Genomic DNA, 19,707 nt, shown 5'->3' on the forward strand with positions numbered 1-19,707 from the left:
TTTTTTTTTTTTTTTTTTTTTTTTTTTCTGGAACCGCTGGGGCTCTGCGGTTGGGTTGCGCCTGGGTGCTCGCCAGCAGCTATAAATAGCGTTGTGTACAAGCAAGAAGTGCCTGAATGAGGTTGAGCGGCAGGAAAGGAAAAGCCCCTTTTGGCTTCCAGCTGGCTGCCGGCCAAGCAGCGCATTGCTTCAGCAGATGAGTGTTTTGAGGTAGCGTGGGAAGGAGAGAGCAGTGAGTAAGATGGTCTTTCTCCGGTTAGAGGTGCGTGTGGATGTCTCTGTGTGCGTGTCTTTTGTCGGGCTTTGATTTTATGAATGGCAGCYGGCGGGCAGGGCGCCCGGTGATGCTGCGGGCGAGGTTTGGTCCCTCGAGCCGTGGGAAACACRTGAGGATGCTCTGGAGGATCCCCGGGAAAGTGGTGCTGGGTTGGGAGTCAGGTAGGTTTGGGTGTGATTTTAAAGCTGCTTCTGACATCACTCAGGTTTCTTCTGCCTGCTTTTCCTGCTCTGGAAATGTCGCATTTGAGCTGGGGTGTCGCACGTGTGGATGGGTGTTGGTCCCACCTCCAGCACTTCTCAGGGCAGCTCAAGATCTTGGGGGATTTTGGATTTCCCAGCTCAGGAAGTGGGAATGGTCTGCATTGTTGGGATGTCATGCATTGCTCCCTTCTTTCCCATCATCTCTGGGGCTGAGCTGCTGCTTGGGTAGCCCAAAGAGCACCCAGAACCCCAAAGAGCACCCACCACCCCAAAGAGCACCCAGAACCCCAAACATGCTTCTGAGGCTCTTCCGATCCAGGGGATGGTGATGATTTTTTGAATTACTGTAGACTTTGAGGCTGTGAAGATAGACTAGAAGGAAACACTCAAAATCAATGTTTCATGAATACATTTTCCCYCTCAGTGCATAGATAACTGATTTTTAATCAAAGACTTTCTTAAAGAAGTCTTTTATCTCTTTCTCTCTCTCTCTATATATATATATTTAAAAAAGCAAGCAGAAAGTGCCTTTAAGTGCCATATATAGAAGCATGGATTAAATGGCAGTTCCTATTGAATTAAATGAGTTTTTATCAGAACACTTAGAGACGTTTTTTCAATAAAGTCTGAATTGGAGTGGGGAAAACCCAGCTTCCCTCTGTCCAGTTCTTTCAGCTCCAACTGAAAGGCTTTCTAGGAAGAGCTACAGCTCAACCTGGAGAGCCTGCCAGGTTTGTGGGAAGGAAAGAGGATGATGAGAGTTTGGGGTCTTTGACTTTCAGATTTAAAACCAATAAAAAACTCACAAATTTTCCTTTTTTGGATTTGCTAAATTTTATTCTGAAACTTGAGTATTTCAATGATTTATGAAATACTAAAAGTAGGTGCTAAATGCCAGGTGCTAAAAGTAGAAATTTAGGGAATTTTTCACTTTTCACTCTCCCTATGATAATTTGTTTGGAAACAAGTGAGAAACATTAATGCTAAAAAATTTAAATGATTGGGAAGTATAATTAATGATTTACTTAACTCAGTAAGATTTCCCTAAAACTTCCAAACTCATGAATTAGCACTGCAAAAAATGAGCAGGACATTAGGGATCAGCTGATCTGCTGCTGATGGCACACTGGATTTAAATAGTGATGATAATGAGGCAATGAYTGCTTGTGTGGCAGGACAATAGAATCAGATGTTTATGGTCTCCTATGCTGTGTTGTGATATGAGTTAGCAGTTCCTRTCACCAGAATAATCTCAGATTCTCCATAATGTGCTTCAGAAAAGCCATGCACTGTGGGGGTTTGCTCTCTTAAATATTTTGGGGACTTTCCCTTTTGTTGTTTCGGTTGTTTTGGGGGTTTTTGTTTGTTTGAAGCTTCCTGCTAGCTGTGTTGACTATCCTGCAATGCGGGTAATGCAGTGTTAATTTAAAAAAAAATACATCAATCTCCCTCTCTAGTTTCATAGCTGTTCAAATGCTATAACTTCATTGTATTGCTGGATCATTTTTTTCTTTTTCTTCTGTAATTGAATAGTCTCAAAATGCAGGAATGACACTCTATTTATTTGAACTGTTTAGAGGAAAATTAATAGGGCTATTTTTATGACTGGTCTTTTGTGTCATGCTCTTATTTTTCACTATCTGATTTATGTGGCTAGAGTAAAAGGACCAAAAGAAAAAATAAGCCTCATTTGAATTGCTGATATTTCTTTTATAGAGGGTTAGGTTGGGATTTTGTGATTTCTGCTTTTGTAGCAGGACACAGAGAGCTCCAAGCAGGAGGACCTGAAACACGAAGTTTCTTTTGTGCTGTTGTGATGTCAGGGCTGCTTTGATCTCCCATGATGGAATGTAAGATGCTGCAAAACGCAGGATTGCTTGAGARACACAGGGATTGCTTCCCCTCTCTGCAATAAATTCTTCAGGTGGCTGGATCAGAGTGGGACCCTCTGGAGGGAATGAGATGGGGTGGGAGCTGCTGGCTGGAAATGCCATTAGGGGAATTTGAGAGGAGAATGCCGGCAGASATCTTCTATAACTCAAGTGAAGGTTGTGACCCCCAAGTCCTGGTGGGGCACCGTCCTCTTTGAGGCTGCAGGATCGCTCCCGGATGAAATCCAGACGAGGAGGGCTGGATTTCCACTTTAGAAAAGGGAACAATTTGTTCTGCCCGGTGGTGTTTGCTCACCCCGGTCAGAGATCAAACATCAGGCTGAGTTTGCAAGGGACAGTTTGGAGAGTCTGTAAAGAAGTGGACATGGGGACACCGCCTTCCCGACCAGGTTTGATCCTTCTCCTGGGCTGTGCTCTCTCCCTGACGCTGGCAGTGTGGGTGGGGGAGGTATTTCAGAGGTGCTGCTGCATTTTCCTGGGCAAACACAGAGTTTGGGTGCGGGGTGAACGCTGGTAGCCGGGAATCAGTGACTGCCCGGCCATTTGTGTCTGTGCCAGGGGGCCGCCAGTGCCAAGACAATGGAGGGGCTCAAACCCCTGCAATGGGATAGGAGCGGATGGTGATTCCTCAAACACAGCCCTTACTCACTGCACCCTGTTTATCTTCTCATCCCCCTCTCTAAGCAGAGGAGAAATGCAAGAAGCCCCACGCTTTCTTTGTTTTGCCCACGGTGAGCAGCCCTGCTTTGATATAATCCATTTAAAATGCTGAAAGTTCACTTTTKTTCACCCCTTTGCCTTAGAGATGATTTGAAGCAGACAGATATCATCAGCTTCTGTCCCTTTGCTCCCCTTTCCTGGTGTAAAGGTTTGTGAGGACATGAGGGGGTGCGAAGGGTCCGGCTGCCCCTCCAGGGGCTCCCCTGCATCGCTGTCCTGAGCCACATCCGGAGGTCACCGGTGCCTCCTCGCCTTTTCTGGCAGCAAGAACTTGTTATCCAGAGAGACACTGTTATCTCTGTGATAAAATGCTCTTTATGTGTTTTCTTTTTTTGTTGTGGCTTTTTTGTTTGYTTGGTTTGGTTTGTTTTGTTTTTGTTTTTTTTTTTGACAAATAGCCTTCTTACAGTCACATCTCTGGAAGAGTTAAATCATCCAGCTTTTTTAAGGAGCCTGAGTCAAGGGAGGCTTTTTGCTGCCTGGTCCCTGGTTGCTCCCTGTCCTCGTGGCCTTGGCTTGTTTGTGGAACCGCAGCTGATAGGGAAGTGTTGTCCTCTGATAAATGAGAGATAGCAGCTAAGGAGATGTTAAGAGCAGAAGGTGCCGCATGAGAAACAAACACCAAAGCACTTTGGGGGCTGTTGGCAGTGATTRCCTTCCTGTGTGGACTTTGGTTCGTTCCTGGGTTGCACAGGTCATGGACCACATCAGGGTGTTAGGAAGTTGCWGTTCGCTCTGGGGCCAAACCCTTCTTTTTGCTGATTATGGTACAATGCCTCCACATTTTACATCGATTTTCTTTTTTCGTTTGTTTTTTTTTTAAACTGTAGTGAGGTATTTTAAGTTAAAACCTTGCATCATAAAGAGGTTTTTTTTTTGTTGTTTTTTTTTTTTTTTTTTTTTTTTCTCTAAACACCTAATTCTCATAGTTAGGAGCTGAAAACCTTCTGCTTCAGGCGGTGCAGTGTACCCAAGTTTCACCACTCCAGGAGGAATTCACAACTCCTGGTGCAGCTTGGAAGGTCTTGGAAGGTCACGCATCAGTGGAGAGAGACTGACTGAAACCACACTGCTCTTTTGAATGACAGGCAAAACAAAGTATGAGACTTCATGCTTTAGCTCCTCTGCTRAGCCAGGAAAAAGGGGCATGGAAAGATAAACTTGTTCCTCTAAAAAATACCCTGTGGCCATTTTGGTTTTATAGACACTATAGCTATGCTTGAGGGGCACTTTTGCCTCATCCTGTTGATGAGAGGAAGGATGAAGCAGACATCAGACACACTGGGCATGTGGAAAGTCCTGGGTTGATCCCCTCTGGTCCTTCATAAGTCACTTTGTCTTCTGGTGTCCCAACCCCTGCCTGTAAGCACAGAAAACCATTCCCAGCTGCACTGGGAGGCTGGAAGTGATGTATCAGTGTTTTTGGGATACTGAAATAATAGAAATAATAGTTAAAAATGAATGCATTATTAATGATTTATTAATAAAAGATAAACATGAGTGAATAATTATAAGAAAAATAAATACACAAATAAATTTAATAGTTTAAGCAGCAGTTATGTACTCACCCAGCATGCGCCTTTGGAGATTGTCTCCTGGTTATGTGCAGGGTAAATTGCCTATGTAAATTGTGCCAGGTAAATTGTGATAATCCTACATAAGGTGTCTTAGGTGGTGAAGTTGCACCAGTTCAGAAGGACTACACGTGAGTTCAGTATGCAAAGAACAAGAAAGAAAATATTTTCTTTATTGCTACTGTTATATACTTCTTACATTTTCATATGAGCATGTGCATGGAAATTATGGAGAGGGGTTTGTGGGGTGATTTCAGGAGCAAAARCATCGCTGGATACTTTCTCTGTTTGAACTTTGGAGCGTGAGATTGCACATCTCAAACACACCACTCTGTACAAAGRAGTGTATCGGTGTGTACAATGTAATTAGAGGTGTAATTAGCCTTCTAATTAATGAAAGCCTTGATTTTGACATCCAAAATAGTGCACTGGTGATAAGGAAGGATACACATTGCTGTGATAGGGTTGCACAGTGTCCCTGGTGACTCGCTGAGGGCTGAGGGCACACTGGCAGCGCTGCCACAGGGATCCCTGTGAAATGTGTAGGGCAGGGATATGTGCTGTGAGGAGAATGATGTAGGCACAGTGCCACACAGGTAGAGGTTAAATCATCGTGGCCTCCTGCAGATTGGCACTAAACTTTGTCAAATAATTGTTCTGCCTTTCCTTTGTCAGAGATTGCATTAACCACCAGTCTAATTAAGAAAAAAACCCCATAATTTTACTGGGGGAGAGAGTTCCGAGAKGTCTCGTGTCTTGAGTTGCAAGAGTGAATAGTGAAAATGTCAGTCAAATTCAAGTGTTCATAGTAACAGGTTTTTACCAAAAATGAGCCATCAAAATWAATTCTAGTGCCAAGCAGAAGCTCCTGCTGCAAAATGCCRTGRCCCAAAGAAATGGAGAAGAATGGAKRGTTGAAAGGAAAGGCAAAACCACTGTTTTCTTAGTGAGGTGTTGATGATAATGGGCTGCTTGATGGTTGCTTTTGCTGCATCTGATGGGCTTAGGGTCAGATCCCCTGTTTCTGGTTTTCCCCATCAGAGAAGATCCTTGGAATAACAGGTTTTGTGCTGGGTCTTGCCTTTCTTCTGCCTCCCTCTTTCTGGCAATTTGGAGCTCTGCTAGCTGTAAAGTTGGTTCTAAATTAGCTGGTTTTTAATTCTGTTGCATGTTTTTCTATTTTCTCCACTGAAGGAGGAGATGCCCTTCTCTAACTCTTCATTTAAAACCAAGTGTCATGCAAGTCTTCTCTGAGCAGAGGTAGCAATGGATCAAAAAAGGAGATTAAAAATCAAACAGCTTCTTACTCTTTCCTGTTTTTCTCCAGTTTTATTATGGAGGCAACTGGAAGGCTTGATTGCTCATGGTAAAAATGATTTTTAGTTCAGCCTTTTAAACTAGATTTCAATTTTGGCTTGTTTCTTTGGCATCATCATTCATTGGCTCCGATGAAGTTTASTGGTGACCAGGGTGCCCTACTGGTCTGGAGAGGGATGAGCTCTGCAGGGGCTGTCACGCTGATATGGTGACCCAGACYTTCATCAGATTTTATGTTCCTTGTGATGATGCTTTTTCTATTTTCTGGAAGCTCCTTTCTGCTGTAGCTTTTTGGTGCCATCTCAGCAAACTGCGAAGCTGAGCGCTTTGGCCCCGCATTTTTGCAATGCTGGAAAGAAATGGTCTGGGTTTTGTGTTGGGATGAAGTGTTGAGCTCCTGATCCCTTCTCTGCCAGAAAACAGCTGTCCCACTGAGACTGATACTTTCCATGGTGGAAACAACACAAATATATGTGTGGGTTTACAGAGGAGAACATCCATTTTCTTGGGTTAAAAGATCTGTTTCAATGGGAGAACATCCATTTCCATGGGCTGGAGGGCCAATATCAGTGGGAGAAWACCAATTTCCACAGGCTGGAGGGGCAGTCCTGGCTTATCAGAGGTGACAATCTGCCAGTGAAGCGACAATCAGCCAATCTGCAAGAAATCTTCAAGTGGAGCGAGACTCCCAGGAGCCGCTTAGTCCCTGATAATCAAACCCAGGCTCAGCAGCTGTGCCGTTCCTTTCATCTTTCCAAGATGACCCGAGTGCTGTCACAGTTGTTCAGGTATCATGAAAAATTCCCGATTTAATGACATGGCTCCAGCATCAACCCCAGCTCTGCCAGGAACGGCCCCTGTGGGTGTTGTTTGACTTGACAGATTGAAGGTGCTCGCTCAATTAATGCTGCATCATGGTTCCCTTTCAATAACGCAGGAGGTGTCAGCAGTTTTGTTTACAAGCCTCTGTGCTCTCTGCTTTAAGTCATTCCTGACAAAAGGAAGTTTAAATGCTTGCATTGATTCCTGGCTCCGCAGTGCAAAATATCCACATGTGGCAAAGACGTGGAGATTTTTCAAAGCAGCCTAAAGGATTTAAAGAGCTTTTAACATCTCAAGCACGGAGCTCCCAGGCCTTGGACCACTGCTTTTAAGCATCTGTGAGTCACAAATAGATGTAGAAGATAAAATGCTGGATGCTGCTAGTTCTTTCAGCACATCCTTTGCTTATTTATTCTTTTGAAGAAAGCACACTGACTCAATTTACCTTTTGTAATGTTTAGAGATTCAGATTCATATCTGGTCTTCCTTAAAAACACACTGGGGTTTGTAAAGAGTGTGATGGTTCAGAAATGAGATTTCTGGAGACTTTGTCATAAGTCTCTTCCCTATCATGGAATGAACTACCCAAAATTATAGTCCTTAACAATTTCATATGTGATACATGTAAAAAACTAAGATGCTTTCTAGTTTTCAAGTAAAAGCTTGAAAATAAAGAGGTAGGTTGCGGTTTTCATTTGTGGTTTGGTTTGTTTTGGTTCTTTTTTTGTAGAAACCCAAGTTTTTAACAAAAGTTGTTATTAGCTCTTTCCATTTTTCTATGGTCTTAAAAATGCTCCACCCTTGAAGGCTTCCTTTGAATTTTGTTTTTGAAAAAGCTAATTTTGTGTTTCATTTATACTGTTTCATATTAAGAAGGCCCAGTATTGAAGGAAAAATGTGGAAGGGGAAAAAAAACCCCAACCCACCAAGAATTTCAGCATGAAACTATTTTACRTGTCAGATATATTGGAGTTAATTGGCTTTTGTATCATGTTCATCTGCAGTTGATCTACCAAAATAGCCTGTGTATGATTGCTCTGCTCCATCTGGTCATTATCTTGCTTGTTATAATATCCCTGTGCCACGCTGGTGTGGCCAGCCACGGCTGGGAAAAACCTCGCTGCAGATTCCCCAAGATCTGCTCTGTTACACGTCACCAACTTGTCAGGGGTTCACCCTACAAATTGAAAATTAGCCAAATGCTTTTTCCAAGCCAAAAGTAGCCTGGGATGATGTCTATGTATCATACCAAAGAGCTCTTCTCAGTTCCACAAGGTGCCTGACTCCAAATACTCCTCAGATTATTAATAGTGCCCTGATAAACCTGGAGAGCGCTCCCATAAATTTCAACATGTTCRGAGGTCAAACAGTGAAGTCAATATTAATTAATAGTCAAAAGCAGTGTTTTATTTCATGTAATCAGCCTCCTGACAGTCTGAGCAGTCTTGGAGGTTAGTTACGCTCCAAGAGTGGGAGCRATGCCAGGGCGTCCCGTGCTCTGTCGCTATAAAATAGCAAATAATCTGGAGCTGTTGCAATTAATAGCTGAAGATTTAATATATTGCCCAAAATGCTCCGTGCTCCTTCGTGRGGGGTGGTGGGAGCGATGTGCTGATGGACCTCGTGGTTGTTTCTCTCTGCCCTCTCCACCAAGGAAAAACAATAACTCAAGAAGTTGGGGCAGAAGAAGGGTGCAAAAACCCAGGGGTTGGGGTGACCTCAGGTGGTTGGGAGCTTCAGTGGCTTCGTGGTGGCAGCTCCAAGCAGAAGTTCTCAGGGGGAAAGGAAGGACATGGGAAGAAGCTCCACACTCATAGCACAGCTGGAAAAGGAGCAGGGTTCCATAGAAAGGAAAGATTTAGTTTTGATGCCTGGGGATGTGGTCTCTGTGTGGACCTGGCAGAGCTGGGCTCATGGTTGGACTAATCTTAGAGGTCCTTTCCAACATTAACARTTCTATGACTCTAAGGGGATGYCCTGATGCCAGTTCTGGTATAAACGAAATGACTTCAAATTTGTTCAGCATGCACTACCGGGAATATTTAAAAYAGTAAAATTCCATTTTGAGGGGACTGTCGGGTAACTGTGCTCTAAAGTCGTTCCATTAATCCCATTAATTTGGAGGAGTGATTTATAGATTATTCTGCCTTTCGATAGCTGWTCTGCCACTCCTGGAAATTCCTCATAAGATTTTCTCCTTTGCCTGGCTGGTAGTTGACATCTCACCTGATTCTGGCTATGGTGTAGTCACCCTTGGTGGACAAGGGTGTGTGATGCCTACAGCTCATTGCAGAGTTTTGATAACAAAAAAACATCTTGTTCACAAGTTCTGCCTTCACTCATTGTCACACTACCTTGAAACCACAACGTGCTGCAAAGGCCACCGTCCACCCCCAAAAAGGGCTGAGGTAAGGAAAAAAGGAAAACRAAGAATATCTGCCAGGCAGATACACAGATTCCCCTTCGCCGAGGGTGTCTGACAGTGCAAAGAYGGATGCTTCACCCAGGTGTTTGTATTTTCTCCCCAATCCGTTATTAGAGTGAATTAAGATCCTTTTGGCTACCATCTCTCCTCCAAGTGACAGGCTTCTCATAAGTTATTTATGTGGGATGTGTCACCTTATTAATTATATTCCCATATAACCTGGCGAGGCTGATGCAAAGCATTCCCCGGCGTGAGGAGGATTCACAGTGGATCCACAGTGCTCATCCCCAATCCTGCACCATTCTTCATTCTCGGGGAAAGAAAAATAAAAAAAAAATTACAGAGATTTGTGGCCAGCTAACCCAGCCAATGCTTCATTTTTGTGGAAAGAAAAAAAAAAAGAGAGATTTGTGGCCAGTGAAAGGTTTACTATTGAATTCTTTAAATATCACATCTATACAAACATAGCCATAAATAGAATACATGAATATAAAATAAACATATATTCACTGCCAGTGCTAGTTATGGTACATTAGTGTTTTAATTCAATTTAAATACAATTTGCCTGCCATACCTTGCAGCTGGAGTTGCAGTCTCCAGGTTGCACTGTCTACAGTAGAGTTCCTCCCCATGGGGCAGTTGGGTGCAGGGTWAAGTTGAACATGTTGATACTTCCAAAGCAAAACGAGGCATCTTTGCATTTTTTTTTCTACTGTTGAAGCTGCTCAATTCACTCCAAGAACATGAAATTTTGAGTGAAGCCATCCTATATCCCAATTTTGGTCCCTGTTCAGTGGAGCACATCTTGTACTCTTGTTTAGACCTAGCATAAACTAATTTCTATTGTCCTAATAGACAATGTAAGGCCTTTGCTGAAAAAGGTGGACTGAAGCACGTGGTCTGAATGTTCTGAATTGGGTGTTTTTAATGACATTAACCAGATGTTAGGCGACCCTATGTGGGGAACATGTGTAGACAGAGCACAGCARTGACACATCTTTCTATCATGCTCTAACACTTGAGGACATGATTGTTTATCATCCACATTTTTATATCCTGATGAAAAGAGATATTMCAGGTTTTAGCTGTTTTTCCAGAAAATTGTCTAAATCTTTTGCCATAGTTGGGCTCTTCTTATCCCAAGGAGCTCTTTTTGTCATCCTAAAGAGAATGTTTGGTGATGGCACTGCATCTCTGCCCGCTCTGTGCTCCTGCTCARCCTTTTGATGTTGGTGCCATCTCAACGGATGGAGTTTTTGAAGCTGAGCTGTTCCTGCTGCTGGCTTGAGAGAGCTGTGCTCTGCCATCATCTTGGCCAGATGTTRTCTCCCATCTGGACTGTCTGGGGTTTTGGGGTGCAGAGCCCAGCTGCCAGGTTGGCATTTTCCCATGGGTCAGCCCTCCAGCAACGTGTTCAGCAAACCTCTGGCTGGTGGGGCATCCCAGAGCTGCTGCAATCCTGCAGAATTCTACAGCTGCTGCCTTTCCCCACCTCTTTTCATTGAGAGCATTTTGACTTCATCTCTGKCTGTAATGGATTTTGTGCAGTTGAGGAGACAGACTGAGAGCTCCACTCCATCACAGTCCATTTTTTTTTAACGCCCACTAATCAAAATGATTTAGCTTGATCCCTTCTTTCTACACTGGTGTAAAAGCAGGAGAAATAAACACAGATCAAATAATTTATTTGTGAGATGGGCTTTTGGGGTGTGCTTTTTTTCTTTTAATCCAAGGGATAGAATTTGGTCTTGGTCCTCTTCAGTGAGGATGAAGATGTGTTCCTGTGGTGTGGGTTTAGATTTAGCTGCAATCTGATACGTCTTCTAATGAGAAAATTGTCTGCCTCCTCTCCCCTGTAGCATTTCTTGCTCTGTTTTTGTTGTTGTTTGACTGGGTTTTTTTAAACGTCTGCCTTCATAGAGTCATAGAACCATTTGTGTTGGAAGGGACCTAAAGATCACCAACTTCCAACATTCCTGCCATGGAGAGAGACATTCCCCACTAGACCATTTTGCTTCCACAAAGCCGAGGAGCTTGAGCATCTTTCATTTTCAGTTTACACATGTGTTTGTGTGCTGCCTTGGCTAGGGGAGGATTAAATCCTGAGCTGCCACTTTCCTTGAGAATTTGTCTAAAAAATTATCACAGACCTCCAGCTTTCTTAGCTACACCTGAGACATGAGTAAATAAATAGCTCAGGGTTTAATACATTCCAAAATTATATCCAATAACCCCTGTTGATTAGACAGGGATATTTTGGGTGAGACCATCCACCCRTCTGGTATTTCTTTCACTGATATGRCTGTGCCTTAATTTGAACTTCTATTGCTGCAGCTACATCAGCCAGGGATGGTTCAACCACAATGCTGGCGGAAGCRTCGGCTGATTAAATATCTGCTTTTCCAGCAAATTCCTCTGTTGTGGGGTAGGTTTGAATGGATGGAGCCTGATTAATGCCCACAACTGAGTTTGGGCATTCATGCCTGAACTCCAAGTGTCATTTTCATGACAGGGAGAGGCAAAAAAGCAGAGTCAGGAACGGGTTTAACTGGTGAGGTGTTGGCATTGAGTGAGAGGAAGGGCATGGTGTGTGGGAGTCTGGGGTGCCCACCTTGGCTGTGCTTTGCTCTGCAGCCTGGCAAAGATGTTGTAAAATAAAAAATACTTAAATACCTCAATATCTGGGCAGGTCTGAGCCTTAGAGCTGTTTTTTAAAAGGAAGTCCCCTTKTGTGATTGTTGGGTTTAGTGATATCTGCCCAGGAGCATCCAAGTTYGCCAGCAGGTGCTGGAGTTTGGTCTGGAGTGCATGTGCAGAAAGGATTTAATGCCAATGCATCCCCCATCAAAATTTGTATTAAATGGACACTCAGGGCTCACTGAGCTCCTCTAATCTCAGGTTTGTGTAGCTGAGTGATGGAGAGAGTCCTGGCCTACTTTGAAGAGAGGAAGGGAATGTGTAAGGGGAAGCAGGAGCTGGAGTTGCTAGGGAAACACGAGCAGGGATGCTGGCATGGCTCTCACCTGATCCCTGCCACAGCAGCTGTGCTGCGCAGGTTCTCTTTCATGCAAGTGTCATGTGGCCTCCTGGGTGAACTCACGGTCACCAAAAGCTGCTGGAAGTGTCCCAASGCTTGAGGGGCAGCAGTGGTGCYCAGMTGAATTCCCCCAAAGAGGTGGGGGATCTGCAGTCAGCCCCATAAATGCTCTGGGGACATATCAGCATCACAGCTGGTCCCTGAGGGTTGTGCTGGGGAATGAGGCAAACAGGGATTTGTTCCTTCTGGGATCACTTTGGGGGAATTGACAATTCTCCCTTGCTAGGAAGGAATGCAGCAGGTTCAGTGATTTCTCCACTTATGCCCGTGTTGTGGGAGATGGGGATGATGCTGGACCCATCTGGGGTGTCCCTGTTTTCATCACTCTCACAATTGTTCCCATTTGTCCCTCTGGACCATGAGTCCTGGAGAACTTTGCCATTTCAATAATTAGTGCCAGGCCATGTACCTTGTGCTTAGCACACCCCCTACCAGGAAAGATGACTTCCATCGAATTTATGATTATGCAGGTATTTCATTCCTTGCAAATGTTTTATTTATTGCAATGGTTATTGATAGCAGCACTCACCAATTCTGTTGAGGCAAAACAACCTTCTATAACTGTTTGATTTGGGTTTTTTTGTTCGGTTTTTTTTTTGTTTGTTTTTGTTGTTGTTGTTTGTTGTTTGTTTTTTTAAAATTTGTACATGTGGAATCAAAATTAATCCTGGCAAGAATTTTAATATCTGGATTCCTCTTGGCTTCCCCACCTGGTAAAATTTAATAATAGCTTGTAAATGTTCTTGTCAGCTGCTCCTCTGTTCTTTAATTGAGCGCAGATGACTCTTGAATGAGTMGTTTTTGTATGACTGGGTGGTTTTTTTTCATGTTTAAGCAGCAAACCGTTCAGTTTAAGCAGCGAGCACTTTTGGGAGACAGATACAGGACTGTTTGCAGATTATTTTCTAAAGTTTGGAAAGAAACAGTTGAGGGGAAAGCAATTGAAACTTCCCTGTGCTGGTGGGCTGCTTGGGAAGCAGCCGGTACCATGCAGGAATTGGAAGCAGCTGGCTTTGCTTTATAACTAATCAAGGGAGTGATTATCTTGTGATAATCTCGCGCCCCCTTCATCTCCTATTGCATGAGTAAACACAACTTCAGCTTGTATCCTYTGAGTCTGGCCTTCCACCTTTGCTACCAGAGGTGAAAATTCAGCCGTGCTGGGATGTGCTGCCCCTCCATCAGCGCTGCCCATCCTCACCCCCATCACCCTGGGATGGTGCAAGCAGGGGCTGAGCTGGGCTGGTTGTGCCTGGAGTGGTGCTGGAGCCCAGCACTCCATGGATGAGCTGTCCCTGACTCAGCTGAGCAGGACCACATCTCACARCCCAATGTGGGGAGAAGGTGTGTGCCACAGGGCTCCAGCTGTGCTCCAAGAACTGTTCTTTTGGCAACATATGGCCAGAGGCTGCTGCTTTGAGCTTCAGACAAGAAAGGGACCAGCTAAAGACTGAAAGGTCCTGCTAAGGRGTGAGAGTGGGGCTTGCACCCGTGGTGCCGCAGAGCACACGTCTCCAATTCAGCAGGGCTGCACGGGGTGAGATGAGCTCAGATTAGCGGCACTCCTGTCCTTAAGAGCCTTTCTTACATCCAAGCTCCCGGCGGGTTTGAGAGGCACCTGGCACGCACATGGTGGGCTTAGGGGCCAAGCCTCAGATCCCCCCTGGCCACTCACCCAGTGCTGCCAGCAGCTCGGCTCTGCCRCTTCCACGGATCCCTCGGGCTGGGCTTTGCCTTTCCAGGCTGCTCTTAGGGGCTGTTTAAAAAGAAGGAGAAGGCATGTCTGAATAGCAGACATCTCTATTTTATTCCTTACCATTCCCCTGCAATATCTTCCCTCTGGGAAGGTGAAACCRTGAGCTGGAAGGATCTGGCTCCCCGCTTGTGAGCGGCGCCGGCGTGGCCGGTYTGCTCGCCTGGAGGCGGGGGACGCTCGGTGTCAGCTCCTGTTCAAAATACATTTGGTTTCTAAATTGAGACGGGGATTCTGCACAAACACTTGGCATAGGTGAGCTGGAAAAAGGTTTTAAGGGTAAGCAGGTTATTTATACTCTGTCTTGCGTGTCCAGCCTGTGTTTGTGCTGCTAAGTCGTTTATGTTTATTTTATGGAGAAGGACCTCTGCCGTAAATACTGCCCTAACCAGCAGTCAGCAGCAGGAGCAGGGTGCCATTGGCAGTGGCCAGCTTGGATGGAGGAATGTGGCTGGGAAGGAGGGTTTAAATGGGATTTAGACCCTTCCCAAGGACCACATCTAGGGTAGTATATCCAGTTTGGGTGGAGGAGTCAGGCTGGGTAGTGGGGTTGAAATGGGATTCAGCCCCTTCCCGAGGACCACATCCCGCACCATATAGCAACTGAGAGATACCAGTGGGCTGGGTGGTGCAGAGCCTCCATTCTACATCTCTGGGCAGCTTAATTTTCAACACTGGAAAAGTTTTCAGGCACTTCAGGCTTAGAGAAATCACAGGTCCATGCATATGATAAATTTTAGGTATTGGCCATTCTGATATGGCAATGATCCCACTCGTGAAATCCGTGGAAAATATCATTTAATAAATATGTTCCTCCCTGGGACACAGGTATGAACAGGCCATTGGGCACTCACATGAGTAAAAGGAGTTTGGAGATGCCTCTTGGTACAGGAGTGGAGGAAAAGATTTTGAAATCTGTAGGGTATTAAAGTAAATCTGTCTTCCTGTAAAATGTCACCAGGACATTTATCCTCACATTTGTCTCATGGACCCTTTAATGGGAAAGAGTTAAATGTCTTCTCACATGAGTTCATTGCCACAGCCCTGAGGATATTTCTCGTCTTCAAGAAATAAATGTAGCACGTGTTTGGCTAAAAATATTGCAGGAGGAATCCTTGCTTGGCCACAGCCCCGATATGGGAGAGCAGCTGTGAGTCGCAGGGATTTTGTTTGTTTTTAAACTTCATCTATCTTCAAAGTGATGCTGTCAAGGGGAGTTAGAAGAGCCAAAGTCCCTGCTGACCTTTTTTTGCATCTGCTGATGGACATGGAGTAGGGCTCCTTGGCAGCTATTTGCAGCGTGAGCTGGAGGAGGCTGTTGGCTTTGTTTGCAGTCACCTGCAAAAGCAGAGCACCTGGAGTTTGCTGGGAAGAGCTGAGTTTCAGTAGCTGCAGGATGGAGCACCTTGGGGGCTGCTCCTCAATGTGACAATCTGCTGCTGCACTGAGGTGGAGGGCGARGAGAAGGGTCTCAGCCTAACTTTTTGCAGGAATCGGTCTGTGACACCAAAGCTTCCTCCTCGAGCAAGGCGCCCAGTTTGCTCTGTAAATGGGCAAAATGAGTATTGACCCTGAGAATTGACTGTCTTCCTCAGGCTGTGCATGCCTTTGATCAGTTCACCGCTCTCAAACTGCTCCTATGTGTGTCTCAGTGGGGTGGGATTTCTTACATTTGGCTTATCCTTCTGCTTTAGGGCCTTTTACCCCTGCAGCTAATTTCAGTTTAGTGTTTCTGTTCTTAAACTCATGGCATGGGGTCATTCTTCCTTGATAAATGGGTGGTGTGGGATGGGGTTTCCAGGCCAGCTGGGTTGACTCTGCAGGTGGATGCTGCTGCTCATTAACACAAAGGTGCTGGGAAGCTGCACTCCAGGACTGACCTGCCCTGTGTTGGCTGTTCCCACTCCCAGACAGATCATTTTAAATGATGCTTCACTTTGCATTGTAAAAGCAACCCTCCCCTTTATTTTTCTTTCTTCTCTCTCTCTTTCTCTTTTCCATTTTTTTTTTTTTTGGCATTGCTGTCCAGCCATTTGCCCATCACCCCAAATCCCAATTGAGATCTGATGCTGAGGGCCAGATGAAGCAGCGAATGTATTCAGCCCGATGATTTCCACATGAGCAGGGCTCTGTGCTGGTGAAAGAAGTGAACTCATTGCAGAAACCTCCCAAGAACAAAGCTTTGGAGAAAGGATCAACCTTATTAGCACATTTAAGGAGAAAGGGGGTTTGTCACTGTATCAGTTTATGCTTCAGCACATTAGCGTTGTAAATCTCTCTGTGGAAGGATTGATTAAAAATTTGGGAAATTCCCCATTTTAAAACCCCCCCCAAAAAAAGAATCAAATTTCCAGCACACCAGTTTTGCTGTAAATCTTTTAATAAAAGTTTRTGGGGTTTGATGGTTTGAAGCCTCCTGCAGTTAAAATGATTTTTTTTTTCCCAAGCAATCTTTTGGTTTCCCAAGTATTCTTCTGGCCTTTTCACTTGAAAAGGAAAGGCAAACTTTCATGAATTGAGCAGGGGCACTCTTTGAATGAAGCGAGGGTCAGTGCTTCTCCAGGCTTTTCTTCCCATTGTTTGAAGAATACACTGAGGATGGTAGGAGCAGATGTGCAGCTTCTATTTGGGCTCATTTTGGCCCTCGTATGGATGGATATATAGGAGCTGCCATTGCATTAATTCTTCYCATGGTTGCTGTGGCTTAGTCTGTGTTCTTTCGTAAACACAGAATGAGCATCTTCTGAAAAAGAGTTGCTGCTTTACATTGGCACCATCCCATTAAAAAAAAAAAACAAACATTAAAAAAGGTGAAAAATATCAGTGGAGTGAAAAAAAATTGGTGGGAAATATCTCTGTTCTGTGATTTCTGTTGTGGGAAATACATCCTGCACTTGTRACCCCTTGCAGGGGTGTATGTGCCATTGATTGCTGAATGTGACATGTTGTTTGTAATGGTACCTGCCACAGGGATTTAATTCMAGAGGGAGGGGAAAAAAAGTGGAAGGTGAAGGAGTCTGCATTTTAAAAAAGTGCATGTGAATGATCTGCCTGTATTTCATACTATACAGGAAGATTAGCCATGCTTTGAACAATAGACTGCTAATTTTGTTTGGCCAGTGACTCTCAATTTAACTACTCTATGAATGAAATGGAGAATGAACGCTTATGGGCATGGATGTTTTAATGATAACAAAAAAAAAAAAAAAAGCTGGTTTTTTTCTAGGGTAGAGAGTGAGCAGTCTGGCTTCGGAACAGAGATGCTGCAGTAATTAAAGTCATCGAGAAACCAGGCAGATATTTTGCTTTTGTGGGGAAGTCCTTCAAACAGAGGCTTGATTCTGACTACTTAAATTGATACAAAAATCTCTGCCTTGTATTAGTTACAGGGTGTCACCCTTGGTTGAGCTCTGTCCCCATCATGGAAATATTGTAATAGCACAGTTTATTACASCTGGGTTCCTGCTTTTAAGGGAGGTGTTCTCTTGTGGGCACACACCACTGCAATCACTGCTTCAAGGACAGTATCTCTTTCATGAGGACCATATCTCTTTCACCTTCTGAATGTCTCATCCTCTTGAAACAGAGCAATTGTTCTGGGGGATGTAAAGTACACACTTATCTTTACCCACCACTGACAAAGGAGTTGATTTGTTTTGGTTGAGGAAAAATACATGTAATACATAAATTACATGTAATTGCTCACCTATTCATCTCCATTTCTGTCCCCTTATCTTACCTTGTTCACACAGCAGTGTGGGATGTGTTTTGCCCAGGGGTGAGGGCAGAGCTGGGCTGGGGTCTGTGCCACACGACACAGCTGTGGGAAGTCCCTCTCGCTGCAAAGGAGCAGATCATGGTCTGCTGGTCCCCTTGTAAGGGACAGGGAATGATCTTYACCCCATGAAATGCCAATGTGAGAAATCTGTGACACGTGTCCCTCTTCCCTAGASAGTGATATACTGGAAGGAAACCCTGCTCTGCTCTGCTGGAGCTGCCTTTGCTGCAGCCCCTCCTAGTTCAGCCTCGTCAYGAGGAAATTACTGCTTTGCACCTGATGCATTATCAAAAAATATCCACTTGCAATGAGGCTGGATTAACCATGACATTTTGCAAGGCCAGCTGTGAGGAATGCTGTGTGATTAAGTGAAGCTTGTTTCTAACAGCTCTTCTTTACTTTCAAAATATTTCATTTTTGGAGGGTGGGATGTCTATTTCTCACTTTCTTTCCAACCAGCACAGTTTAAAAACAGGAATAAACTGTAACGAGTCAAATTTACTCCATTGCCCTGGTCAAACAGGGTTGAAGAGATGTTATCTTCAGTAGGATTTGTGATGTATCTGTGTGCTTGGAACTTGCTGTGTGATACTCAGCCATAGGCTGACCATTCAGGGAAGTGCTGGGATGACAAAAGCAATTACCCAGCAGAAGCTTAATGTGTACAGGCTTGAGATTTTGTAAGTGTTAAGGCTTTTGAAGAGAAATGTGATGCACTAATTTAAACTTCTACACAGCATGGACAGAGGAACTTGATCTTCTGATACCCACAACCTGTCTTTTTGCTGCTGGATGCTTAAAATCCATTCCAAGATAAGAGACTACTTAAGCTTTTAAGATTGCTTAGCAGTCAGTAGAGCTGGAAACAGCACAGTTGGCTGAGGAGCAAAATGATACTGGGTAAATCAATCCCAAATCCTGCAGGGATACCCGTGATGTGGCAGGGGCTGTTGCTACCAACAGAAAAATTCTGCAGGAGGAATGGGACCCAGAAACTTAATATGCATGCTGGTGTTTGAGTTGAAAACCATCTGCTTGAGCTCTCCTGCTAGYCCAGCACAAGAAGTCAGTGTGCTTCCAGGAGGAAGTGGGGAGGACCTGTGTCCTTCACCTCTTAAGTGGAAGATGGAAATTAGAATCAGGAGATAGAAATCTTTCATCCTGYGATAATAAAGAAATCTTCCATCCTCGGACAGTGAGATGAATATAGCACTGAAGAAAATACCTGGAATGCACATTTGGCTGATGGAGATGATTCCTTGGAAAAAAAGAAAACAACATTCCTAAATGTCTTACTGAGGATGCCCTGAGTTTGGGATTCCTAATGTGCCCCAGAAAACATCTTAGAGATAAGTTGGGCTTCCCTGTGTGCTAAAAAGCACGAGAAAGAGTTTCTGGCTTTCTTACACTGCTGCAATGAGCTCTGGTCTTGCCATCCCTTAGGCAGATGGTTTTCAAGGAGGGATTTCCCAAAAGCACATGATGTTGACTCAGCCCTGCTTCCAGAATCCAAGGGAAATATCTGCTGAGGCACTTGGAAACCCCTCCTGGAGTTGCTCAGGTCTGTGGGGACTTCCACATGCGCTTTGATCTTTCTGTCTGCAGCTGTTTGCAAGAAAGATTTTGTTGAGAGCAGATAGGATAGTCAGCATTCCTGAAGACTTTTAATTCCTRTTCTGCAGCAGCTCTCAGCACGTTTGGCCTTTATGGTGATCACTGCTGGAAGAGAAGACCCCCACACAGMGCAGCTTTGGCACAGGGGGACACAGAGGGGACACCCCCAGAGCTGCATGTGAGATTWTTCATATGAATAAAATCAAGGCAGTGGCTTTCTGATTTGCAAACCCTG

The 19,707-nt window shown here is 44.4% G+C and overlaps 1 protein-coding gene across 2 annotated transcripts in view; it reads left to right on the plus strand.

Annotated features, from left to right (window-relative positions):
- The window catches only part of ACVR2B (activin A receptor type 2B), a 96,457-nt gene that overhangs the window by 37,324 nt on the left and 39,426 nt on the right, over positions 1-19,707 (plus strand). The window contains exon 1 of one of the 2 annotated variants that reach the window (XM_057365410.1): positions 2,694-2,761. The exons of the other annotated variant lie outside the window; for it this stretch is intronic. Coding sequence (XP_057221393.1) covers positions 2,737-2,761 — 25 coding nt within the window. The 5' untranslated portion in view covers positions 2,694-2,736. Of the gene's footprint in view, positions 1-2,693; positions 2,762-19,707 lie in introns of those variants that run through there. 2 annotated transcript variants of the gene reach the window in all.

The sequence above is a fragment of the Malurus melanocephalus genome, unplaced genomic scaffold (assembly GCF_030028575.1).
Source record: "Malurus melanocephalus ecotype Western Australia unplaced genomic scaffold, MMel_1.1 scaffold_52, whole genome shotgun sequence".
Taxonomy (NCBI): Eukaryota; Metazoa; Chordata; class Aves; order Passeriformes; family Maluridae; genus Malurus; species Malurus melanocephalus.